General features: G+C 28.4%; 2 protein-coding genes across 4 annotated transcripts in view; both read left to right on the top strand.

Moving 5' to 3' along the window:
* The window catches only part of LOC142324103 (5-taurinomethyluridine-[tRNA] synthase subunit MTO1, mitochondrial), a 28,752-nt gene extending 22,263 nt beyond the window's left edge, over window positions 1-6,489 (top strand). Inside the window, exons 10-12 of one of the 2 annotated variants that reach the window (XM_075364755.1) lie at window positions 1,909-2,133; window positions 5,859-5,919; window positions 6,247-6,489. In XM_075364755.1, coding sequence (XP_075220870.1) covers window positions 1,909-2,133; window positions 5,859-5,919; window positions 6,247-6,273 — 313 coding nt within the window. In that variant the 3' untranslated portion in view covers window positions 6,274-6,489. Of the gene's footprint in view, window positions 1-1,908; window positions 2,134-5,858; window positions 5,920-6,242 lie in introns of both variants that reach the window. The other variant, XM_075364754.1, reaches the window with a different exon arrangement.
* Window positions 6,490-14,533: 8,044 nt separating this feature from the next.
* LOC142324102 (josephin-like protein) lies at window positions 14,534-26,391 on the top strand. 2 transcript variants are annotated; one of them, XM_075364753.1, is made up of 5 exons: window positions 14,534-15,007; window positions 16,849-16,970; window positions 20,606-20,718; window positions 24,766-24,946; window positions 26,078-26,391. In XM_075364753.1, the coding sequence occupies exons 2-5, from the start codon at window positions 16,926-16,928 to the stop codon at window positions 26,237-26,239; spliced, it is 501 nt and encodes a 166-aa protein (XP_075220868.1). In that variant the 5' UTR covers window positions 14,534-15,007; window positions 16,849-16,925; the 3' UTR covers window positions 26,240-26,391. The 2 variants fall into 2 exon arrangements, with proteins under 2 accessions (XP_075220868.1, XP_075220867.1); XM_075364752.1 differs by lacking the exon at window positions 20,606-20,718 and adding an exon at window positions 20,298-20,515 and having other exon boundaries at window positions 14,541-15,007.
* The last annotated feature ends 1,075 nt before the right edge of the window (window positions 26,392-27,466 follow it).

Below are 27,466 nucleotides of genomic sequence, written 5' to 3'. Positions count from 1 at the left end.
CTTTGAGTCTTGACTTTTCCTTACGCATTATGAAGACTCGAGTTTAGTTTCAGCATTGTACTTTAAACCCATGTTTCATTACCTGTCATGATGTTATTTAAAAGTGTTTCATCATCATAGCGGCTATGATGTGTTGTCATTTGTGAGCAAATGACAACACTTTAGTCTTTTTAGTCTTGTGATATCAATTAGGGTACAAACCTTTCTTCAGTTTGATGCATCGCTAAATTTTTCTGTAGAATATTATGGCCCATGCCAGTTAAAATATTGCACTAATCTGCTAGTTTCCAATTAGTAGTAATCATATAACCTCTGACTTTTGTGTCTCAAGAGACCATTGTTAATGTTGATACCCTTTTAATCCAGCATATCATTATCAACCTAATCACATCTGTTTTTAAATTGTATAAACATTGAGCATGGATTAAACATCATCTCAGTAAGCTTGCAGTTCATATGTCCCCATAACCATTTTTATTTCAGAGTTACAGAAAATTTCATGTTAATATGTTGCTCATGTAAATCACTCATGTAAAATGACATAAATAACAACTTCTTTAAATAGTTGTCGAATAAGATGTTCATAACAAAGAAGCTCTTAACAGAATGTGATATGATACGTTTCAATTCACACATGGTATTCACTTCACATAGATAGTTCCCGTAGTTGTACAATTCATAAAATTTTAAACACCAGTTATAGGTTATATTTCTCAAGGTAAAAGATGTTTCAATTTTGCCATTTAGTTACACATTGAAAACAGATAGCGCTTGCATAGCATTTTTATTTGTATCGGTACTCATTTGGCAACAATTGTTCAATTCATCCTAGTTGCCATGAATAACCCAGTTGAAATTAGTGCTAAATAAATACCATCATAGTGTTAGGCTCAAGTAGTAATTTGTTTCCCAATGGTGAAAAATAAATCTGCTGCTGAAATCCACAAAGAAATGTGAAATGTTAATGAACCAAATGTTATGTGTGAAATTAGAATTAAAAAATAGTGTCATTTGTTTCAAGAAAGCAGAATGAATGTTTACAATAAAGAATATCCATCACCCATCTGTGGTAAATGTTTTGTTGGAAAAAGGAATGAAAAATTTCATAAAAACAAATGATTTTCACAGTTATCAAATGAATTTCCAAAAGTGTTGTGCTTTGTAATTTACTCAATTTTAATAGAAAAATTGAGTTACTGGAAGTTGTGAATGGGTGGTGGTTGACTACTAATTGCAACAAAAATTCAAGAATTAGGTGGCTTTGCTGTGAAATCCTTGAATATCCAGTGAATAGTCCTGAACTCACATCTAGAAATTAATACAATTTTTTTGCTTAACAACAGTTAGTACTGAAGAGGTTCGAAAATGATGTACTGAAAAGTGAAGTAATTAATTTGTTAAATCACCGACAAGAAATTTGTTTGAAGCTAACTAAAATTATTAGTTTTTATGTAGTAAGTTTTTCTGTTATTCACTTTTTTAATCCCAAAATTACCCTTGCTTAAGAAAAAAAGTTCCTGTATATGTAAAATACTTCTTAATTTTTGTAAGTATTTTTTTTATTGCTATTTTAATAACTTTAAACAATAAATAAATGTATTTTTTCAGAATTTTTTAACATATAATCATTGAAAGATTGGATTTTAGGTTAGTAGTACATTTTATTTTTAAGAAAATAAAATATCACATATATTTATTTAAGTTTTTTGTTTTTCTGTTTCTATTTCTTATGTTATTATAAATATATTAACTTCTTTAGTAGTTCTCTGAAATTTGAATGACCTTTATTTTTAAAAAAGGTTAGCCAGAAGTATAATATCTTTGTTGAATATCTCTACTGTGTTTGTTGTTCTGCTTGTGTTCGTATGTGTTAGACGGAGTTAATTTTGTTTGATGTACATTTTACAGTGCTTTTGATATGCTAAGTTTACCCAATGGACAAGTGACTGCTGATCAGCTGATAATAAAACTACCACAGTTTTTTGATGGAGAATTATTAAGGGATAAAAAATTACATAACAGAATATTATATGAGGCATTATACCATCTCGTTGTTTTACAACAGAATGATGATGTAAATCAAATACGAAGGGATGAAGCATTAATAATTCCACCGGACATAGATTATGCCTCGTAAGTTGTAATTAAAATATCATTAGTTTTAAAATAGTTATGATTGTTTCTCAATAAAAATTGAACTAATAAATCACTGTAGGGATAGTAAGAATTTACTAAGTACAATAATGTTAATAAATTGTGCATTAAATACTCTGTATCTGAGACATTTCTTAAAAACATTCCCTCATGATACTATCTGACTTCCATGTCATAGAAAACAAAGCTTAAAGTATCATAAAAAATTAACAATTTTGGTGATTTTTATTATATTTATCTTTTACAATGGATGTAAGTAAATGAGTTTTTGTTTGTAATTTATAAAACTTGGATGTATTAATTTTTTAATTATATTATTTCTTATACGAGTTATTAGTGGTGGTTCCTCAGTACTGCAGTGTTATGGTTTTGAGAGCTCTCAGTCTTCTATTCCATGTTTTATGTCATACACTTTGCCAATCAGTTCCCTCAGTTTCACCAGCTTCATAAACCTCTTCTGTTTTTATTACATTAAATTCAGTTTAATTGCTGTTTATTATTTTTTCTTGAAATTAAAGTAGTGTTACTGGTTCTTGGAGGGAGTGATCCAAAAAACATTATCTTTGGAAGTGAGGCTATCACCTAGGTGTTCAAACATATTGAAAATGTTGCAACAGATTGAAGAGAGAAAACTCAAAACCAGCTTTTTGGGCAGATTGGAGACTAACCCTTTCAGATTTACAGTCCAAAACTAAGGATAAAGACTCAGTGCAACACAAATCTGTTCACCAACCAGCTTTCTGCTGGTTTGCTAATCAGTGCTAATTAACTAATCAGTTTTTTTTTTGTTAGCTAATCTTTCACTTATAGTAGTTTCTCGGCTTAGCAGGATTATCTTTAGCAGGTTAATTTCTGAAATTGAAGTTGTAAGGCTAATTCCTTACTTTTAAAACAAAAGATTTTTCTTTGTGCCATAATTATAATGATTGTAGGCAATCTGATATGTGACACAAGCCATTCCCGAAAATGACAGCCTTTTCAACAATAACAAGCCCCATGGTAGGCTTGCTTGTGAAAGTGAAAAGTAAAGTAGTTTTCCATTACCTTCTTCAAAGATAAAAAATATATTTGTTAGTTTTAAGAAAGTATGTTAAAAAAAAGTAGTATTTTTCTGATATTTAAAAGGGAATATTTTCTTATTTATCTTTTCATAAGCATTTCAGTGTAGAATGAAATATATTAAAACACATTTGACATTGGAAGATACTGAAGGATAGACTTTGCTGGGGTTTGGCCACAAAATAGAGGAACTAAACTTAAATAGATATACTTAAATTTATTTTATATATATATATTCAATTTTTAATCCTCTTTCTGCTAATAATACCAGAATCAATCTGGAAGTGAAATTTTAAAAATATTACCCTACGTTTTCTTTTAATGTGGTTTATATTTATACATTAATTGACTCATCGAAATGCAGTATTTAAAAAAAAATATGCTGATTGAGAAGAACCTCCCATCAACCAATCATATTATTGATATAATAATTGTTTTTTTTTTATATAAAAAGGCACCTTTCAGCTGATGGTTTATCTGTTAATATTTTGATATTAGCAATCAATAAAATACTTTAATTGTTATCTTTAAGATTTTTCTATGCACCAGGTCTCTGAATGTAAGTAAATATTTTAATTAGGTGTAATGTAAGTGTATCAAATTCATTGTATTATCATTTTGATAAATAATAACTAGTTAAAAATAAATTTCACATTTTAGTATTATATCAACTTGACTGTGACTTACAGTTTTTTTTAAATTTATAAAGTATTGATATGGTTCCCTAATTTTAAGTAAAATTTAATAAGTTCAGATGTGAAAACCAACACTGAATATTTTCCACTGAGAAATTAAAATCAGTTGGGATTGAAAAGATTATAAAATAAAATCTTGTAATATTAGTTCTGATTTCTTAAATTGCAAATAAGTGTGAAGTTACTAATGATTTTCTGGAAATATTTAATAAAATTTGATTTTCAAATCACATTACATGTATTGTGTGTTATTGGAGTTTTATTAATTGTAGCGACTAGTTGATCAATAATATGAAATAGCTGATTAGTTGTATAGTTATAGGAATTCATTAATTGTTGTGTGGAGTTGTAGTAATTGTAGTGATTTAATTGATTAACTATAGTTGTATAAGGTGATTCAGAAATTTGTCACCCTAATAAAGATATGACAAAGTTTCAGATGCTTGCATTTAGTTATTTGTTTGTGGTGATATATTAAAGCAAACAAGTTTTGATATTTTCTGAAAAATGAAGTTGAAATTGTAGCTTTTATAAAGTACAAAAAGAATATTTTCATATTTACTTTTTTAAAAACATTTCATTTCCATAGAATAATATATGAAAAAATAGACTTGACATTGTGAGTATGATACCTTTGTTTTAAAAGATTTAACCCCAATGAACATACATTTGTTAATACGTACATACATACATGTTAATATTAAACATGATCATATTTCCATTCAAGATGATGAAAACCACTGCAACCTATGAAATTGTCACAAACTCCACATTGCCAAATTAAATGAAAACTAACTGAAGCTTGCTGACATTGCAAACATTTTAATAGAACATGTTCACTACACTTTACATAATGTTTTGGCTATCAAAAAACTTTCGTCTCAATCGGTGTTGCATTTGTTAACAACCAACAAAAAATGCATTTGACTTAATACTTCTCAAGGGTGTTTAGACTTATTTAAATTGAATGTAATTCTGCACAGCATCTTTGATGTTTTATAATTGTAGGTGAAAATGGATTCACTGTACATGCCAGAGACCAAACAGTGGATGGGAGAAGGTTAAAATGAATCAAAGAAAGCTAAAATAGTTCCATCATACACTTCACTACTGAACTGATTGAGGGTGCTATTCTTGTTAAACATTCACATGTAGCCAAAAAGAAAATATTCTTTCATCACGATAATGCGTCTACATGCACGTCTCAAATTGTTGCTTCAATTTGAAGTGCATCAATATGCACTTCAAATTGAAGCAACTGTTATCGAATTGAAGTATTTGATGGATTTTTTCCCAGCAATACCTCTTCCCAAACCTTGAAGAAATCGCTCTCTGGAGGAAGATTCATTTGAAATGATTAGGTCAAAGTTAAGACAACCACTTTTTTTGTGAGTTGGACAGATCGGATTGTACTGATGGTATGAAAAAGATGGAAAGTCAATGGTCTAAATGTATCGAATTGCAAGGCAACTACATTGAAAAATAATTTAAAAAATATTTGAAAAATCTTATGTTTTCTTTGTCAGACCAAGAACATTCTGAACACCCCTCATGTATTTAATAGTTGTTAGGATACCTCATTAATATTCGTTGCACCTTTAGGTAATTGTATATCACAAAATTACTAGTAGATATAAAGAATACATAAAAATACTGTATACAACAGTCAACTTTCTGTCACCTCAAGAAGAGAACATAAATTCAAAGAGTATAACAGAAAAATTAAAAGAACAATCAAATTAAATGTTATCACATATCTCTGTACTCATCATGCATTCATTTTTTTGTTTTTGTATTTTTTATATGCTTATGCATTCATGTGTATTTATCTTCATTCTGGTAAGTATTCGGATTTATGTTTCCTATTAACATTGATTAAAGTTTTTCTATTATAAAAGATCATTTTCTAGTCTAGTTTTACAGGTTAGAAAAATTACCTTTTTGTTTTAGGAAGAGATTATCACTGTCAGCAGAAGATAAGGAAAAATTAATTGCTGTTCAACCACAGACTGTAAGGAGATTTTCATTATTGTTATTATTATTATGCTAGCAATATTAAAATTATATTAATTTTCAAAAATAATAATTATAACAGAAAAGATTAATAATAATTTATTTTTTTTTTATTTTTCTATAAAATAAATATGGGTGGTATATTACTTTATGTAACATGTTTTATTTTGTATTCTTGTTAATATTTATTTATTGTTTACTGGTATATACATATTCTTAATATTTATGTGTCGTAATATTTATTTAGTTTATATTATTTACATTTTTGTTATAAGTTAACATTAGAAACTAACCTTTAACCACACTAAATGTATGTTTCAGATAGCAGCTGCCAGCCGAGTGCCAGGAATAACACCAGCAGCAATTTTAAGGCTGTTAAAATTTGTAAAATGGCAACAAAATATTACTAAAACTGATTTAATTACTTGAATATCATAATTTACACATAATTATTTTAAATGTAGATTATTTGTACATAGTATTCATAAAGAAAAAATTTATGTTGCATAAATTTATGATCAATTTTTAACAAAAATCTCAAGAAAAAATAAAGAGATTCTCAATTATATCAATATTTGTTTTTTATATATATATTCACCTTACTTCTCACCAAGTGAATCAGTTTTTATGATCCTTTTTACTTCCTTGTAAGAAGTTAAGGAAGTATTGTGATCGCAAAAATGTTGGTTTTCAGGTTTCAATGGAATTATCCATTTTGACTAGTATCTGTGTGACATTTGTACATATGCATGTATGTATCTCGCATCACTCAAAAACTATTAGCCGTAGGATGTTGAAATTTTGGATTTATGACTGTTGTAACATGTAGTTCCTCCTCTATGAATCATGAGACCTTGCCGTTGGTGAGGGGGCTTGAGTGCTCAGGGATACAGAGTAGCTGGACCGAAGGTGCAACCATATCGGAGAGGTATCTGTTGAGAGCCAGACTAAGGAATGATTCCTGAAAGAGGGCAGCAGCTCTTTCAGTAGTTGTTAGGGGCGTGAGTCACAATGACTTAAACGGCCATATCAACATCACTCAGTCCTCTGAGTACTGCGCAGCTGAAAGCAATGGAAAACTACAGCTGTTTTTTTTTTCCAAGAAAATGTGGCTCTCTGCATTTTCAAAAGCAATAATGGAGGCGCCTTCCTTGGTAAAATATTCCGGAGGTAAAATAGTCCCCCGTTCGGATCTCCGGGTGGGGACTACTAAGGAAGGGGTCACCAGAAAAGTAAAAAATAACATTCTACGAGTCGGAGCGTGGAATGTTAGAAGCTTAAAAAAGGTTGGTAGGCTAGAGAATTTAAAAAGGGAAATGGATAGAGTAAACGTGGATATAGTAGGAATTAGTGAGATTCGGTGGGAAGAGGAAGGCGACTTTTGGTCGGGTGACTTTAGAGTAATTAACTCAGCATCAAATAATGGGCAGGCAGGAGTAGGTTTCGTGATGAACAAGAAAATAGGGAGGAGAGTGGAGTATTTCAAGACGCATAGTGATAGAGTCATTGTAATAAGGATAAATTCAAAACCTAAACCGACAACGATTGTTAACGTCTATATGCCTACAAGCGCCCATGATGATGATGAGATAGAATGTGTATACGAAGAGATTGATGAAGCAATTAAACACGTAAAAGGAGATGAAAATTTAATAATAGTTGGAGATTGGAATGCAAGCATTGGAAAAGGCAAGGAAGGAAATATAGTGGGTGAATACGGGCTGGGCAAAGATTATACAAACTGGTGTGTAATATTTATGAAAAAGGGGAATTTCCGTCAGACTTCAAAAAAAGTGTTATAGTAATGATACCAAAGAAATCAGGGGCAGATAAATGTGAAGAATACAGAACAATTAGTTTAACTAGTCATGCATCAAAAATCTTAACTAGAATTCTATACAGAAGAATTGAGAGGAGAGTGGAGGAAGTGTTAGGAGAAGACCAATTTGGTTTCAGGAAAAGTATAGGGACAAGGGAAGCAATTTTAGGCCTCAGATTAATAGTAGAAGGAAGATTAAAGAAAAACAAACCAACATACTTGGCGTTTATAGACCTAGAAAAGGCATTCAATAACGTAGACTGGAATAAAATGTTCAGCATTTTAAAAAAACTAGGGTTCAAATACAGAGATAGAAGAACAATTGCTAACATGTACAGGAACCAAACAGCAACAGTAGCAATTGAAGAACATAAGAAAGAAGCCATAATAAGAAAGTGAGTCCGACAAGGATGTTCCCTATCTCCGTTACTTTTTAATCTTTACATGGAACTAGCAGTTAATGATGTTAAAGAACAATTTAGATTCGGAGTAACAGTACAAGGTGAAAAGATAAAGATGCTACGATTTGCTGATGATATAGTAATTCTAGCCGAGAATAAAAAGGATTTAGAAGAAACAATGAACGGCATAGATGAAGTCCTACGCAAGAACTATCGCATGAAAATAAACAAGAACAAAACAAAAGTAATGAAATGTAGTAGAAATAACAAAGATGGACCACTGAATGTGAAAATAGGAGGAGAAAAGATTATGGAGGTAGAAGAATTTTGTTATTTGGGAAGTACAATTACTAAAGATGGACGAAGCAGGAGCGATATAAAATGCCGAATAGCACAAGCTAAACGAGCCTTCAGTAAGAAATATAAGTTGTTTACATCAAAAATTAATTTAAATGTCAGGAAAAGATTTTTGAAAGTGTATGTTTGGAGTGTCGCTTTATATGGAAGTGAAACTTGGACAATCGGAGTATCTGAGAAGAAAAGGTTAGAAGCTTTTGAAATGTGGTGCTATAGGAGAATGTTAAAAATCAGATGGGTGGATAAAGTGACAAATGAGGAGCTATTGCGGCAAATAGATGAAGAAAGAAGCATTTGGAAAAATATACTTAAAAGAAGAGACAGACTTATAGGCCACATACTAAGGCATCCTGGAATAGTCGCTTTAATTTTGGAAGGACAGGTAGAAGGGAAAAATTGTGTAGGCAGGCCACGTTTGGAATATGTAAAACAAATTGTTAGGGATGTAGGATGTAGAGGGTATGCTGAAATGAAACGACTAGCACTAGATAGGGAATCTTGGAGAGCTGCATCAAACCAGTCAAATGACTGAAGACAAAAAAAAAAAAAAAAAACATGTAGTTATGCACCTCCCCTTATGATTGAAATTGACTGGACCAAAAGTGTCTAAAAAAGCCCAAAATCCAAAAAAATTGGATTTTGGACTTTTTCTTAACTGCAGTAATAAGCCCTCATTGAGAGCTTTCCAACGATATATCATAAGTGGTACTTATTTTCGTTGGTTCCAGAGTTAGAGCCGAATAAAATATTAATTAATAAGATATTTGGATCTTGCAAGGGAAGGCACATCGGTTCGAATCCAACTTCAACTTCTTTTCTTTTTTTTTAATTTAAATATAATGATTTATTAATAATTATTAACCTCTGACTGTAAAAAAAATGTACTATAAAAAAAAATAATTCAATAATAACAGTTAAAAAAAAAATATATATATATATATATATGAAAAAATATCAAAAGTTATTAATGAAATAAAATTTTATGTACTTTTAATTTTTTTTAAATGTGTATATGCAATTTAATAGGCATACAAGGAAGGAGGTTATGTGGTGTCCACATCAGACTTTTTTAATTTAGTAAAGAAAGCTTCTCTAGTGATCCAGTTGTAAGTTTTCCCAGAAAATGTTAATAGAAGATTTTGAAAATAAAGATTTAGATTGTCTATATAGGCAACCAGTAGATACTTGACTTTTTTTCTCATTGTCATAATGCTTAGTATTGAATTATTATAGTTGATTATAATAATTTGATTAATTAATTAATAATTATAATTGATTATTATAGTATGATTTACAGACCAATTTCACTGATATCAGAGTATATTCACAAAAATTTGAGTAACTTCCTTCAATTTTTACCTGTTGAAGTGTACCAATTGATAAAATAAGGAAAAATAATATAATATTATAAGAATAATATTCTTTTATTTCAGAGAGCCTTAGCTCATGCTCAGTAACAGTCTATATCGTTACTGGGCATTCCTTTTCTTGTTTCATCAAGATGCAGTTTTCGTCTCTTTGAATTTCTTACACAAAACGTTTTTCATATGGCCAGTGTTTTTTAGGCCTATCAAAAACATTACATAAGTAATACTTTTAATAAGTAAAGGCCTATGTAAGTATTGCATAAAACAATAAAAAATATGGAGAACCCTCATTAAAAAAAAAACCTTAAAAAGGATTCAAAAAATAATATTTTAATTCTTTAAATTTTGAAGTCTCCTCCAAATTAAGGGTTGGAAATATTTTTTTAATTTGGCGCACATCTAAAAATCTGTATTTAAAGATTGAAAAATATTATTTTGTATTTTGTGGAGAATTTTTTAAGTTAATTTTATCTTTTTGTACTTTGTTGTTTTATTCTGTCTAGCACTTTTGCTGACTGATTTTCTTTTTTCATTAGCTGTTTATTATTGAACCATGTAGGGAGATTGCACTGATCATTGTTAAGCTTCAGTAAATTACAGAAATTGGTTTAATATCAACAAATCCTGGTTTACAGGATATTTAGTTTACTGTCTAATCTAAAATCATGAATTATGTAGATTCAAGAACCATTCACCCAAGTGTGTGTAATTTGTAATACTGTTTATACATTTTTTATTACTATATAGTTATTAAACTATAGTTATTACTATATAGTTATTTTAATCTATTGTCAGCAGTGTATGATTTGTTTTATTGAGTAACCTGCTCACTAAAAGCCTCTAGGATCGTAAATTTTTCGAGTAAAATGGAAACAAATTCAGGTTTTTATTAACAAAATGTTAATACAATCATTAAATAACTATATTATTAAAGCCATAAAATATAAAAATGAAGACTTTAAATTTTTCTTAAACCTAAACATAAATAAAATTGAAAATTACTTAATAGTAGTTACTAGTGTTGTCAACTGTAACTCATCACCTCTTAGATTTTTAATTTTGATTATATTCCTGTAAAACAGGTGACAGAAGAGTTCACTGGTGATTTACATTTACTGTAGATAGAATCAGATGTGAGATAAAGAAGATAGGAAAATTAACTCCACTGGGCAAGAAAAAACACAATATCCTTTTTAAAGAAATGTGATGAGTTCGTTTGAATAACAGTTTCAACTAAATGCATGTGATCTTTATTTTCCAGTAATAAACCATCAATATTGAATAAAGTATTAGTGGTAATAAATGAATGACCCACACTGGCCTAATTTAAAAAATTGTAGTAAAAAAAAATTTAATCACATATCCTAGAAATGAGAAGGTACAATTAATTACTGATGAAGAAGATAATCTTAATTCTATAACATAGTACTTGCAATTAAAAAATATAGAGAAGGATGAAAAATATTTTATCAGGATGAAGCATAGATAACAAAAGCTTAGTATAATATGATAATAAAATCAGGCATTCTTAAATATTCTCACTACTGAATTAAAATCCATTTCCAGTAAATGCAGGTAATCATTTATTTACATTGGGAGTGATGATAATTTAATTTAAAACAGGAATTTAGTTTTTGACATGAAGTAGCCTTCAGTGATTTTCACCAAGAGATGGTTGGCAATGCTTTTTAAAATTAGTTTCAAAAGGTACCAAAAGAAAGGGTAATAGTTGTAGGCAATGCACCAAACTCCAATCTTCAAATTGAGTGTATTCCAAATACTTATTTAAACAAAAGTATTATTTCTTGGGTTAAAACCACATATGTACCATTTAATAATTTTATTTAACTAAAACTGGTACAAATTTTGAAACATCAGCACAAACATAAAAAATTTGTGGTTGTCAAAATGGTGAGAAAACATTGATACTGTATTTTAAGGCTTCTACCACACCATTGTACTCTTCCCCCTATTGACATGATCAGGAGCCTTATCAAAGATAGGGTAATGTCCATAAACATTAAAGGTTTTAAAATAAATTAGATAAACAATCTACTTCAAGCATGAATAACAGAATGATTGGCTGAGAACTGGTGAAAAACTCATGAAATCGACAGTATTGCTGATGTAGTGTCAGACTAAATGGATGATTTGGAGAGTGTGAAGTGGTTTTAACCTTTTTTTAAGTTGATAAAAAAGAAATTAATATAATTGAGAAATAATGAATGTAATGTTTGTAATAATATATTTCAATAGCAATGATATTGTTGAATTGATATCAAACAATTTTATACTAATTCTTAGTATGAAATTAATTTTAACAAGTAGACAAAATAAAGAATTTGTTACTATAAGTAAAAATGAAGTTTTGTAGCAATAAAAATATTTGGTTTTTTTATCAGGTTTTAACCGATCTGGATTTGTAATGCAAATAAGTAACAAATTAAAAATAATGTAAAAAATAGTTAATTTGCAGTGCATTTGTAATGTGGTTGTAGGAAGCATGACATGCATTTTACCATCTATTAAGTGCTAGTAGAAATGAGCTATTTTTGGTATGAGTATGCTGTACATCCATGAGTTCAGTTTGTTTACATATTGATTGAACTAAGAAAAAATGTAGTGTAATTATTAAAATCACCTATGGTCCCACTGAAGAAAATGTGTTTATGTATGAAAATTTATTATCTCCGACATAGATAATATGCAAATATTAGAAATAAGTGACAAGATTTAGATCCTTTACACAAGAAAAATGTTTTTATGAATTTCCATATAATTTATATATTCTGATGAACCACAAATTTCTGTAAGAGTATTAAATGTGAAGAAAAATAAACGGTAAGCAAAATAATTATAAATAAATATTTTTTAGAATAATTATATTATCATGCTAGGATGCAATTTGCTAAACTGTTTATTTTAATTGTATGTTTGTAATTAGATTTCATTCTTTTATTTAACTGATAATTTATTTTAATCTGAGATCAATTCTTAATTTCATCTCATCTATATGAATATCTCATACCTTTACATTTTCATTTTCAAAGAAAAGAGTTGCTTTGCTGCAACCATTCAACAATCCAGTTATGATAATGTTATTGAATAAACATCTATTTAATACTGTGATTGAATATGTTTGTTGTGACTTAACTACTGCAGACATAAATAGATTACATTATAATAAAATGTCAAATATATATAATTTTTCAATTCTTGGACTAAAGTTATGGACTACTTTTATTATGAAAATTCTTGATTACAGATTTATTATTACACCTTCCAAAATTTCACTCTAAATCATCTGTATAAACTTAAGTAGTTTGCCATTATGTTGGCATTACTTTGAAGTGAAAGTATCAGAAAAGAGTAGTTTTTTTGGTATTTCTATACCTCTGCATTTGAGCTAATTATTACATGTAGTAATTTTTTACTTATCTTTTACTTTCAATATACCATAAACTAGTAAAAGAAAACTAATATAATTTACAAACATTTAGTTATTGGAAATAGTAACAGTGTTATTTATTACCAAATTCATCTTTTGTGTATTTTAAATATTTTTTGTTAAATTATTTCTTACAGTACTAATGAAAAATATTTATTGAATATTATTTTGTCTTAAGTAAAATTCTGTTAACAACAGTTTACAGCCTATTTCAAAATTATTTCATTTATTATAATCATGTATGAATGAAAATTAATGTAAACTGCAACATTTGAATTGTCTACTTATAAAGCTGTCTAAATTAAGTAATATAACCAAGGATATAAAACATGTATAATTACTATGACTGCATCCAAAATTGATCGTTAGTGGTGTCTTGATTTTTTTTTCTTAATTAAAAAAGAAGAAATTAATAAATATTAGTTGAAAATAATAAATAAATTATGGCCTGAAAGGTTTTGTGACTATTAATTGTTGATGGTGAAAATTACACAAAGTTTAATTTAATTTTGTTAAATTGTGATTGGAATGAACAGATGTAATAGTAGACTTACTCTTAACATTAGAAATGATTCTGATCGGTTTTAACAACAAAAAAATTTAAGTTTTTACTCATTTATTGACATAATCACCCTAGTTACAGCTATATTTATAAGATGAATTTTGTAGTATTTAAATAATGCAGTTCTTCTGGATGAAGGGAAATGCCACTATCACGGAGGTCGGCAAATGTTCCTGAAACTAGTGCATTCTATTTAAATAAATAACTTTTAAATGTAGTTATTTCCCCGAGTGTTTGAGTTTTCTTAGCAATGTTTTTATTCAATAATTTTGGATGTGTAAATGACGGTAGTAAACAAATTTTCATTTAGTAACTACGACATCGTTAAATTTCAATTTGTTTGGGTCTTTGTATTTGTTTTTATCAGAATCAAAGATAGTCTTGTAAAAGTTGATTTATGCTTTCTGTACTGTATAACCCTTAGTGGAGGAATATGCTTCATCAACAATGTTGCTTCAACCAAGTTTTTTTGCTATATTGTTTCTGCAAAATTTTGCACTTTAGTTGATCAATCTATGTATGGTTTTTGTTTTAGCAGGTTAATTTTTTGGGCATTTTATTTCATCTAATTGTTACTTTTAGTAACTAAATATGAAAATTATTAATTTGGATTATTAAATGAAAGGGTTCGGCAAATGCTCACTAACTTTCTTCTGCGTTCACTTACTACCGATTCTCCGGGAGTGATCAACGTGTTGTTATAGGTGTGTACGCGTTGTAGTGCTCGATTTGCTAAAGTTTGCTGTTCGTGTGAAGATATAGAAGCGTATATTCTATAATTGTGTCTTGAGGTTTACCAAACTTTTGTCCCATTTGTTCTTTATATCTCCTTGCCCGTGTGTAATTACATATTATTTAGTTCTTTTAAATAGTTGGAATAAAATATTTTTGTATGATTGCCAGTTATAATAAAGCGTTGGTGTAACCATAATATAATTTGAGCTGATGTGTCTAAGGAGATTATCCCTTTGAATGCATACTTTATTTAAAATTGAAATTACGAGAAGGATTGCTGAAAAATAATTAATGTAAATCTCGTGTGAGCAATTCGAATGTGTCACAACTGATACACTGCATACTGAGCAGCGTTCTGTACGTGGGGACGAGTTCGTCGTTGATAGCTGTATTGCAAGTAAGGTTAAATTATCAGTTATATTTTAGAAAATTTTGCTAAAAGTTAAAAAAAAGTTAAGCGTAATTAATTGTGGTTTGCGTCAGTTTACAATGTATAAATCAGCCCATGTTAATTGTGTAAACTTTTATTTATGTTAAATTTTTACGCTCTTATTACTTAAGCCTACTGATGTGATTAGCTTCTTTTAAATTAATTGTAAATTTGTGTTCTCTTAGAACTGGCCTCATCTTATTTTTAAGATTGCTTCAATGGTCTCTCTTCTAAGGTGGTGAGCACTATGCTACCTTAGAATGTTTGCTTGTAACTGATTTACCAGTTGTAAAATAGCAACAATTAACCAATTGTTGCTATTTTACAGTTTCTGCTATCTTATAACGGAGTTGTATTAATTATTTTTTTGTATGTAAGATAATGGGATTCATTAAATTTTAATATTCATAATTTTTTTCATATTTCTATGACACTAGTAAACAATATTGACATTGTTTACATAATTAATATTAAACAGTTTGTATATTACTAAGGAAATTGCAATTTTATTTTATACTGGTTTTGAATATGTAGAATATTTGTTTATAACAGTATGCATTAATCATTTAAACTAATGTTCATCCACAATACATAATGTCTTCTTTTGATACATAATGTGCCTTAATTCAATATTTTATATTGGGCCCAATTTTTTTTATCGCTTTTATTATGTACATTATTTTACTATTACATTATTTACTTAAATTATATGGTAAACTATATTAAAGTGGTTGTAGCTATTAGTATGCTTATTTAGGTTGTTGCATACATTGAAGTTTTTTTTATTCCTTGATGATGTTAGGCTATTATATTGCCAAACTGTTATCTAGCAATAAGAAGGGTTTTAAAAACCTATAAACAAACATATTCCAGTAAAAGTGAAATATTTTTTGAATTATTGATACTTTGACTGAAAGTTTTAAATGGTTATTTTTTGTTGGCCTAATTTGTAATAAGGCAGATTTTTAATATTGCAACTCAGTACATGCTTGCACAATTACTTGTATCAAGTAACATTAAGCCTTGCATTGTTCCTACACGTAGTTGTTTAGCAGTTAGACTATTTATGTAGGTTAATTAATAGAAAAGAAATGAAAATTTTTAAACTGTAAACTTCCAAATAAGCTAACTGAATTATATATTATAAATAAAATGATCTTAATCACTTGCTTCAAAACATTTTCATTTGTTCAGTTGCATTTTCTGTTTGCTTTTGTTTTGTTAGAGTCATGTATTTAGATGTGGTCAAAATGTTGGTCGAATTTGAATTGTGTTATTTAGTATGTAATTAATATGTGTTTATACAATTTTGTTTATGTTAAGATTTTCTGTTTTTAATGTGTATGTAGAATATTAAGGTTGCCAATTGCGCTGGATTTGTGTTTTATCTTAGTAATAGTTGTGGCTACGGAAGGCCTTGTATTATTCTTCTATAACCATCATCCATATTTTATTGATGTGACCATTACTTTCAACAATTTTAACATTTTTTTCTATACTTTGATGTTCTACATATTTTGCCTAATGTCCAGTGGTATGTAGTTAATTTATTCGTCATGTTGTTTAATCTACTTAATTCATACCTGCTCAGTGGTATCATTTTTTGTAAAAGATTTTTCCATAACTTTCTTTGAGAATATGCTGAAATTATATAAAGTTGATTTAATTTAAATTCTGATCTTTGTAATTATTATTCAGTCATGGTAGTAGGTATTCACATAAAATTAGTTTATACTTTAATATGATGGTTTTTGGCTGAAATAAATTAGTATTTGATTGTGATTTTCAGAGATATATTTTTGTTTTAGATGCGACTATCAGAAGGAAAACCTACTTTAAGTTATGATAGCTGGTTTGTTTCAAAAACATAGTACAAATTGTTGACATGAATGGAGTACAGTCTACAACTGATATTTACCATGAAAAACAGGTAATTTATATGCATTAATGTGATGAATAAACATAAGATTAAAAAACTGGCAATGAATTGCATAACTTGATTGGCAGGGGTGAGAAATTGATGGTGTAGCTGGGTAAGTTATTAAAATAATTTTTTTTAAATTTGGGAGCTCCCCATCAGGGGATGGTAGTTTTGTGACTATTGTTTAACAAAATATGTTTTGAGTATTAAACATTTGAAATTGTGAAAAAATAACTTTTTTTAATTTTTGGGGCTCCATATTCAAAGGGAAGCATTTGGGTAAATTTAATTTTTAAGAAAATTATCCTTAAGTGGTAATAATAAATTTAAAAAAGAATATTTTTTAACATTGTTTTAAAAAAGACAAATATGCATCCATAATTCTAAATAAACAAATATGTAATTTTATAGGAAGGGGGAAAATCTTTGGCTAAACTTTTTTCAAGAATACTAAAAAGTAAGGGCTATCAAAAGATTACGATTTTGTATTAAATGCATTGGGTAACTTGCAAGATGGATTTTAAATTAGTTAAAAAAAATAAAATAAATATAATAAAATAAATTCATGATTTAAATTTATAATTTAAAAAAAAGTTTTTTTTTACCACAGACCATTGGAGTGGGTATAGACAAAAATGTTATAGTTGTTTGAACATCCATTGATGTATATAATATATATGCAAATAAACTCCCTTTAGTTTCTTTTTTGAAGAAAGATGTAGCCAAAAAAAATATATTAAATAATATAATTTATAATAATATATATTAAATATTAAATAAATTTTTTGGTAATTTGCGATCTTGATAAAAAAAATTTCAACTTTTGTAAGAAAAATTTTTGTTAAAGTACCTGTTAAAGAATTTAAATTTTATTTTGGCAAAAATACCTCGCCAATATTTGCAAAAGTGTAAATACATTCTTTCCCCCAAAGTTAGTTAGTACCTGTGTACAAATTTTAAAGGCATAAGACAGGCCAACATTGCACAAATATCCATCTGACAAAAATAAATTTTTTTGGACTTGGGAGCTTTGTAATAGAAATTTTTTTCACAAATTATTTACAGTTTATTTAAATCTATTTTACTTGTTAGAATCTGTTTTTAACGTCTCCTTAAGGCCAAAACTTAAATTAAGATCAGTTTTTTAGTGTTTTTATTTGACTAACTGTATACTTTCCCATTATTTCTACAGCTGTGTATATATTGCTGTAGCTGGGAAAGTAAAAATATTGTAAATGCAGTACTCTTTTTACTTTCTATACTTGCAAGTTTACTCCTATAAGAAGAATAACGTTTTTATTTTTATAGATTTTTTTTGTGGTACAAGTTATAAATAATTTATTTTGATAAAATATAGTTTACAGAGTATGAAATTTTTATGCAAGGAATAGGTTACATGACTTTGTAAAAGAAATGGGAGAGGGGAGCATCTAAAACATTATTACATATGACAAAAAAGTAGAAATGTGTAGAAAACTTGACTAGAAAAAGTTGAAACAAAAAGTAGAAATTTGCAATTATTACTTTTTGGAGGAAAAAATTATACACAATTTTTAAATAATTTTATAATTTCTATTGTAATAAAGATAAATAAAATTTAACTAAAATATTAACATACCTACAAATTCATTTAACAATTAAATAATAATTAAAAAATAAATTAAAAAATTTGCTTTTGATTTTTATCCTCAAAATAGGTGGGATTGTTTATAGCCCTATTTTAGAAGATTCCTATCAGTGATGGGCAAAAAGCCCTCCCCCCCAAATGAGTATAAAAAAATGCTTTTTATACAGAGTGCTGCTGTTGATTTTATTTGTAATCTGTTTTCTTTAAGCAGTTCTTTAATATCAAACAAAACACATGTGATAGTTTACTACTATTCAGAATATATTAGATAATAATGATATAAGTTTTTGTTTATCATGTGTTTTTATTTTACTGACAAACATTCTTTATAGCTAATAGCAGTTGTACATTTATAAAAGATACTGTGTGATGTATATGTTTTTATACTTTAATCAGATTTAGGGGTAACTTTATGCTTAAATATTACATTATAGTTTAGTTACTCTTAATATTATGTAAAAATATATATTTTTTTTTATTTTTTTAGTGTTTGTTGTATAGAAAGTTGTTTTTCTTACAAGCCGTAATTCTTTAGTTCCTTTTATATCGTTATACCTTTTTTCTTTCATTTTCCATTACTTCTTTTATAATTTCTCTACTAATCCCTTTATATGTAGAAATTAAACTGAAATTACTTAAAGCATATTTTTTAGCATCTAAATCTTCTGAACTTAATATAATTACAATCACAAACTCCTTTTCACCATTTTTTGAATTAGAAGTTTCCTATCTTTGTATTACTTATACTTTTTATGCATTAATTACTTATTTTTTTAGTGCAGGATATAAAAATGTTCTTTCTTTTTACTTCAACCTGATTTTAAAACTATTACACATTATTAAATGCCTTTTAATGATTTACCATTTTCTGTAGATAGCTTTATTCTTGTACAGCCTAGTTTGTAAAGTTAATCTGAGAGCCAAAATGTTCTTGCTGAAACAGCAATAGTTTTCATCCAGTACTTCATCTAACTTTGTTTCTGTTTGTAAATTTTCTTATTATTTTCATGGCTCAAGACACTGATTGCATGAGTTGGATATAAGAAAGGATTTGTTCTTTAAATCTGAGAACTCTATTTCACCATCATAAATCTAATCTGTACTTAGTCTAATTAAGATGATAATTCTGTTGGTATCTATCCTGTATGCATTAGTTTTGTCTAATGTTTTTAGACATTCATTCATTTGAATATTTTTTAGATTCATTCTTTTGAATACTTAATTTCAAAATAAAGTTATTTCTGAGATTGTCATAAACTTTCTTTAAAACCTCTTTCATTATAATTTCTACTCTAATTCTGTGCATTCCTGCTATCTGTTTTAAGTTTTTAGTTTTCCTTAACCCCACCTTTGATTATTCATTTGACTTATTTTCCAATTTGAGCCATTTTCTTAAATGTTACTTGTGTATTTCTATATTATTACATCTGTATCTCACTTTTCTCTATCTCTCCTTTTTCTTAAACCAATTTTAATTTGCATTTTCTATAAAATAGGAAAATTTTTTGCATTTCTTATAGTCGCAGTTTTTATACTTTCTATATTCATCAATCAGTTCTTATTTATTCAGTGTCCTTACTGAGGGTGTTTGAAATATTAATTCCGAGTTTACACATTGTTTATGTTAAAAGAAGAAAATTTAAATGATAGCAATTTTTTTTTTTCTGAAAAAAATAGTAAACTATAATTTATGGTTTTTTATTCGGTAGGTTAAGGAATTATGTGCTTTGCATGCATTAAACAATCTTTTCCAAGAAGCTCATGCATTCAGTAAAGCAGACTTGGATGGAATATGTCAAGATCTCTCCCCAGCTTGTTGGATAAATCCTCATCGGTCACCTCTTGGCCTTGGCAATTATGATGTTAATATTATTATGGCTGCTTTGCAACGTAAAGGCTATGAAGCCATTTGGTTTGATAAACGAAAGTATGTATTTCACATAATTATTTTTATAGATTAAGTTAATTGAACTAATCCCAAAAAGAGAGCATAGTTTTTCTTTATGAAATTTTTCAGATGAAATTTTATCTGCAATTTATGCTACACATATGTGAACGATTTTTGAGGGATTTCTTCCTTATGGTTATTGGGCAGTCAGGAAACACACTATGTTTTAGCAATGTTCCAAGGTATATTTTTACATATTTTTGTTTGTTTATATATGTAATATTTTTATAATATATTTAATGTTTTGTCATCTTTATTAATTTCTAATATCTTTAAATTTGTGCTAATATCAGATTAAAACTTGTTTATTAGATAATCTGCCATATTAGATAAATCTAATATGCTTCTATAAATCTAATATAACTTTCTTGCGAGTGTGAAGCGAGAGTTTTTGTTCTTGATTTTCTTGTCCAATTTTATCTTGTGTGGTGTCTTCTGGTGTAAGGCCAGTTTCCTTCAGATCCTCTCTTATTTCTCTGATTCGTCTGCATCCTGTCTTTGTGTTGAGATTGTACTGTACTAGCTGTTTCAGAAGTCTTGAATCTTGCATCCTCATGATATGTCCAAAGAATCCTAGTATTCTCTTACGCATGGTTTCAGTGATAGGTTCTAACGCTTTGTACATAACTGTTGGGCACAAACCACAACTTTCTTTCAGGTACTTTTTATTGATTCCAATTCTTCCAATTTTTTGGAATCTGTCTATCTTTGATTGTTCATTCAGGTGGAGAGTGTTTCTGCTGCATAAGTGGCTTCTGATTTTATAACTGTGTTGTAGTGTCTTTTTTTCCCATTTATCGATGAACATTTTTTATTGTAAGTTTACCAGGATAATTTTTGAGCATTAGCTGGTTTGCATCCTCTTGTTTGGATCAATGTTTTCTTCGTTTAGGTTATTTGTTATTATTTCTCTGAGGTATTTAAATTGGGTTACTATTTTGATTTTATTACCATTTATGTTTACTTCTTTGAATCATGTTGGTTTGTGGGACATAATTTCTGTCTTTTTGAATGATATTTTGAGGCCAGTTTAATTTGCAATGTTTTGAAGTTCTAATATCTGTGGTTTAGCTTCATTGATATTGTTTGCTAGCAGTACCAAGTTGCCAGCAAAACCAAGACAGTTTGTTTTGATTTTTCAGACTTTTTACTTTTGGGGGGCATTTTTTGAGCCATTCCCTCATTATCATTTGTGGAGCGCAGTTGAATAATAGCAGTGAGAGCCCATTTGCCTTGGCACAGTCCAGTTTTGATCTCAAATGGTTCAGAGAGCTCGCCTCTGAATTTTACCTTTCACTTGTTATTTGTTAGGATCAGTTTTATCATGTTGATTAATTTGGTATTAAGTCTGTGTCTTTTTAGTAGGGATTCTCTGTTGATACAGTCATGAGCTTTCTTGAAATCTGCAAATGTTATTACCATATCTCTGTTTCTTTTCCTGTTGTAATCCATTATTAGCTTGAAACTCATGATCTGGGCTGGACAGCTCTTCCAGGGTCTGACATCTTCCTGGTATTCTCCTAGTTCTTTCTTGAGTTGTGAATCGATACTGTAGAGGATGATTTTTGAAAGAATTTTGTATGTTGTATCTAGGAGTGAGATTCCCCTGTAATTGTTAGGCTCTGTTTTGTCCCTGTTTTTGTGTATCGGATGGATGAGGGCTGTTTACATATATAAATACAAATAAAATTTTAATTGGATAAACCATCTGACAGGTTTAAGGGAGACTGTCTTATAAAATCTGCAAGAGATAGCAGTACTCTTACAATAAATTAATACACAATTATTATTTTAGTATTTTTAATTTTTTATATGCAGTTTAATTAAATATTTCAGCCATGTCTGAGGATGCGGTATCCCGCAAATGTATTTTCATGGTAAAATTAAGGTAAGATATGTCATCTCAATATTCTGTACTAGGTGGTTTATATTAATAGAATTAAAAATATAATTTGACCTACAGAAGAATAATATGAATCTTAACACACTGATTGTTGAATTTTTTTCTCTACTTACCTGCTTTGCTGATTTTCTTTTTTAATAAATTATATAACATAACATATATAACTAGTATGTTTTTTAATCTATGACAGCATTTTTAACCTGGGGGTGGTTGACGTAGTGATGTGAAAGGGAGGTCACAAAATTAGCCTACATATTTACATCATTTATTAATTATAAAAATTTTACTTACATTTACAAGTATGCATATAAAGAAAGTAAATTAATGAGATGGTTGCATTTGTTTTTCATTTAAAAGTTTCTCCATATTTGGATCTTTGTTAGAAGCACACAAAAGCAAATTGTTTTCAAGTGATAAAAGACAATTCCTATACTTAGTTTTTAGTGCAACAATATATGATAATAAACCCTTTTCACAGAGGTAAGACGTGGTGAATGGGATTAATATTTTCAATGCTTTGACTAAATTTCTATTTCACTTCAATGAGCAAGCCAAAACATATCTAAATCTTCAGATGTGAATTGTAGTGTAATATTTTATTGGCAGATACTTTGATGAGCTGGTTGTGAATCTCAACTGGTAACTTAGCAGCTGCAACAACATCTTCAATAAATGGATTCAGTACCCATCTCTTCAAGAAATCATTCTTATCTTTCAGTAAATACTTCGCCAGCTGAATTTTCAGCTTATGCTATTCAAACTGCGGTAAATAATAGTATCTTCTTCATCCAAAATTTTTTCAGTATAATGTGAAGTGAATGGAAACTTGTTTTGAAGATTAGTAATCCAGATATCAATAAAGCTTCTTAATGAAAGCATGAACATTGCCATTAATAAAATGTTTTTATCACATCCTTGTAAATTCACATTCAAGTCATTTAAATGTGAAAATACCATCATCTTAATAAGCCAATAGAAACATATATTCATTATTCCGTAAAAACATTGAGAATAAAGTTTGTTTATCCTGGAAAAATATTATTCATCTTGCAATTCCAATAACCGGGTTAACACTTTCCTCTGTGATAACCATCTGACGTCTATGTAGAAAAGAAGAGATTTTTTCTTTCCTTTTTTAATTTTTTCATAAATCCACTCTTCTTTCCTGTTATTGTCTTTGCACCATCAGTACATACTGTAATACATTTTGTCCAGTCTATGTATAGTTTTTAGTAGCTTCGTAAAAAATATCAAAAAGACATTGTTCTCTTGCATGAACAGGTATTGATTTTCAAAACAACATATTTTCTTTGATTAATCTGCCCCTATCACATTCATATGTCACAAAACATAAGAACTGAGAACTGTTTGCCACATCTATTGATTCATCAAATTGAATACTAAAAAATTCACTTGAACTCGCTTGCTGAATTATCTGTTCTTGAACATTGGCAGCCATGTCATCAGTTTGTCTTGATACTGTGTTAGAAAGCAGAATTTTTTCATTTTTTGCTTCTTCCACATCTATTAAAACACTGATCATATCAATTGCAGCAGGCAATATGGTGTTTTTGATGATTATGTGGGGTTTGGACATCTTAACTTATATAATGCTGTGAGATAATGCTTCAAGTGTACTTTTATCAGTATGGCTTGGTTTACAAATGGAAGCTTGTTGATTTCTCAAAGTAAGTAATTTTCTTTCAAAAAATTCCTTGATAGTATATGATGACAACTACGTGTGCGTCATCAGCAAGCAGCATATAAATGACTATTACAGTAATTCAATCTGCCCATTACATTGCTTATTGGCATATATTTTTCTATTTGTTCTTGAATATTATTCAGTGGCTTTTAAAATGAATGGTTTAATATTCTACCAGAGCAATGTTAGGCTGTCTTTTTAGGTTGTAATTTTCTGAAATTATAGATTAATTTCTGAACAAAGAAAGCTTTTAAATATTTACATTGACATTTTTTCTTTTCTGAGTATTTTTATTATTTTTTTTATTTGTAATACAAATTATAAAAAAGTTAGAAGATATGTGATAATTAATTTTCATCTTTTAGAATATATATAGGCCTACCATTAATTATGAGAGAAGATAGGTTTTATTAGAACATGTAACTATGTTTTTAAAGATTACAATTCATGAAAATTAGTAAGAATATTAATCATTCCATACAAATGCTTGGAATTTCAGCTCGATTATTGCCATACCCTTTTTGTTGTTGATTTCACTTAGAAATCAACAAGATTCTGTTTGTGTGATGATTGGGTTTGTTATTTCTGTTTTCCTTTGGATTTATTACTGTTTATTTTTAGAGATCCGGAGAGTCTTGAATTGAATAGAGTGTTTGGATTTATACTGAATGTTCCAAGCGATTTTCGCTTTCGTTTTGTGGTAGTTTCATTGCGTAGAAGACACTGGATTGCTATAAGAAGAGTAAATGGTGCTTATTATAATCTTGATTCAAAATTGGATTCTCCATTTCTAATTGGACAGGTAATGTATCATTTATGATTTTGTATTAGTACATATTATCTACATTTTCTCTTATTCACTTATGAGGTGTGTGTCTAGAGACTTCTGAGGCATTCTATTGAAAATGGGAATGTATTTTTGTATAATTGATGAAGACAGTTGGTTGCATCAACAAGGAACATAGTAAGGAGAACATCATAATGAACAATATGATCATAAGTAGAAAAAAAATAAAATATTTTCTATGAATCTGTATCTGGAATCAACCAAAGTATTTGTTGTTGGGATTATTAGCAGCTAATTATCTTAATTGTCTGTTGACGCAAGGAATTTGACTTTAGATTTTAAAATGGATTTTTTGCCCGTTATTGTTTGTAGAAATTGCGTATGAATGATTTATGTATTTATAGTTTGGAAAAGAAACCTGAGTTAGAGCTATCATAATTTTACAGAAAACTTTCAGCTATTCCATATTAATCCCCTCCTATTAGTTGATGCTATGATCTCTATTAGCAAAGTAATCATCTAAATACTCTGTAAAAATCTATTTTGTGTACCTCTAGGAGTGAATTTATTTCTCACATTTGCAGTTACTATGTCATGTGATTCAGATTATGACTTGCTCAGACTTTTCTAACTATATTTTTGTATTCTTTTTTATTCTTAGTTAATTAGAATGTTTTGATTACAAGATGTGAATCTTTTCAGTTACCTGGAGTCTCTACTGAAAAAGTAAATAGAAACAGTGTGTGCAGATCTGTTAAATATTTTAATAAACTCTGAATACTTATAAAACTTTGATATTGAAAAATGTTTTAAAAAAAATTTAGAGAATTGGCTCAGAATAAACGAAGCTCTTGAAAAATAGTTGTTTTCTTAATTGGTGGTAGGTAATTCTCACATACAACTATGTAATGAACTATAAAATTGTATTTTGATGAATTCACTTTGTATGTAGGTTAAGTACTATTAGTATTGTTTATAATGTTTTTTTTTTTTTTAATACATCAGGCTGCTTACAGATGCCCATATGCATCTCTACAGGATAATATGCATGCAACTTTTTATGTATTATCTTATATGTGTTTATGATTTGATTTAATAATTAATAGATATTGTTTAGAATTGATGTGTACATGAATTTTGTTTCAGGATGGTGAATTGGTGCAGTATTTGAGAGAGCAAATTCAAAACAAAGAAAAAGAGTTGTTTATAGTTGTATCAAAACAGACTGAAGAATCAAGATTATGGCTTAACAATAATTGTAGTGTAGTTGGAAATAACTATAGTGTTGATAGTGTAAGTGATAGATAGCGCCACTGTTTGCAAATGTTAATATGAACATGAAAATTGTGTAAGAAACACCATTTGTTATTTTAATTTACTATATGAAATGTTTCAATAGCTTTAATTATTTGTTATTAATATTGGTTTTTGTGTGCTAATAAATTTTTTTTTTGCAGTTATATTAGTGTATTTGTGGTTTTTTAAATGCTATGAAATAGGAATCAGAAATTTCTTAAATTATTTCTTTTAAATACATTTTCCATTTTAAAAATTTACTTGCATTTTTATTATTGTTACTTCATTTTGAAGTAACAATATCATTCAAAGTGAATATTGTCCATAAAATTCTTAAAAATTATCATTACTTTTAACTTAAAGTGCTAATTGTATCAGCATCTTCTCCGAGTAACCATAGTTCTCTATTAATGATGCCTTTCTTAAAAAAGTTCAGAAAAAACTCCTACTTATTTGTTTAATGTGGTCTTTTTGTCAGATTTAGTGTGCTTATAAATTTTATATTGCTCAAGTGTGTTGGGATCTTGGTATTTACATACAGTGTGTAAAGTTTGAGCTTTGTAGTTTTATTGTCCAGAAAGTATAGTACCAATTTCATATACAATAATTTTCAACGTTTTTGTAACAATCTACTTAACCTTAACTAACCTTACACTGCTCTTCTACGTCGCCTTGTGTATTTAAGCACTTGTTCTTCATTCCGTCTGATACTACCAGTTTATTGAGATAAGTACTATTTTTTTCAAGTCTTTATCATTTTACAAAGCTTTCCTTCCAAAAACTCTTTCAGTTATTTATTAAACTGATTAATATAAAGTACAGATTTTTCAACTGAAAATTTCACTATTTTCAAGTGTGCTGTGCTGGCCCTATTTGATGAATTTATCAACACAATTCAGCAAAGCATTTGTAATAACAGAACATAAATTGCAAGAAATGCATATTGATAAAATACTGGAAAAGGAAATTAATCAAACTAAACGTACACTTTTTTGTCACTTATTTGAAGAAGCCCCCCTTTCTTGATGTATAGTCACAGCATCTAATGAGGAAAAAACAGAGTTAAAAAATGAAGTAACCTTTTAAATAATACATGCTCCTTGCTTTTAAGCTTTTAAATAATAATACTGCTTCCTTCGTAACCGTAAAAGGTTACGAAGGAAGCAGTTTCTTGCTAATGTATTTTTAATTGATGCTTATTGGAGTTACATCTCCAAAATATCTGAACAATTGAAAATT

This window comes from Lycorma delicatula, chromosome 4, assembly GCF_047948215.1.
Source record: "Lycorma delicatula isolate Av1 chromosome 4, ASM4794821v1, whole genome shotgun sequence".
Lineage (NCBI taxonomy): Eukaryota > Metazoa > Arthropoda > Insecta > Hemiptera > Fulgoridae > Lycorma > Lycorma delicatula.
Note: the sequence above shows the minus strand (reverse complement) of the source record. Positions and strands in the feature narration are given on the sequence as shown.

What these genes read in the sequence shown, in the direction of transcription:
- LOC142324102 (XM_075364752.1), top strand. Translation starts at nt 16,926, where the DNA reads ATGAATGGAGTACAGTCTACAACTGATATTTACCATGAAAAACAG. An exon ending in ATTTGGTTTGATAAACGAAA is followed by an intron (nt 20,516 to 24,765) that starts GTATGTATTTCA and finishes GTTTATTTTTAG; the next exon opens with AGATCCGGAGAGTCTTGAAT. An exon ending in CTCCATTTCTAATTGGACAG is followed by an intron (nt 24,947 to 26,077) that starts GTAATGTATCAT and finishes ATTTTGTTTCAG; the next exon opens with GATGGTGAATTGGTGCAGTA.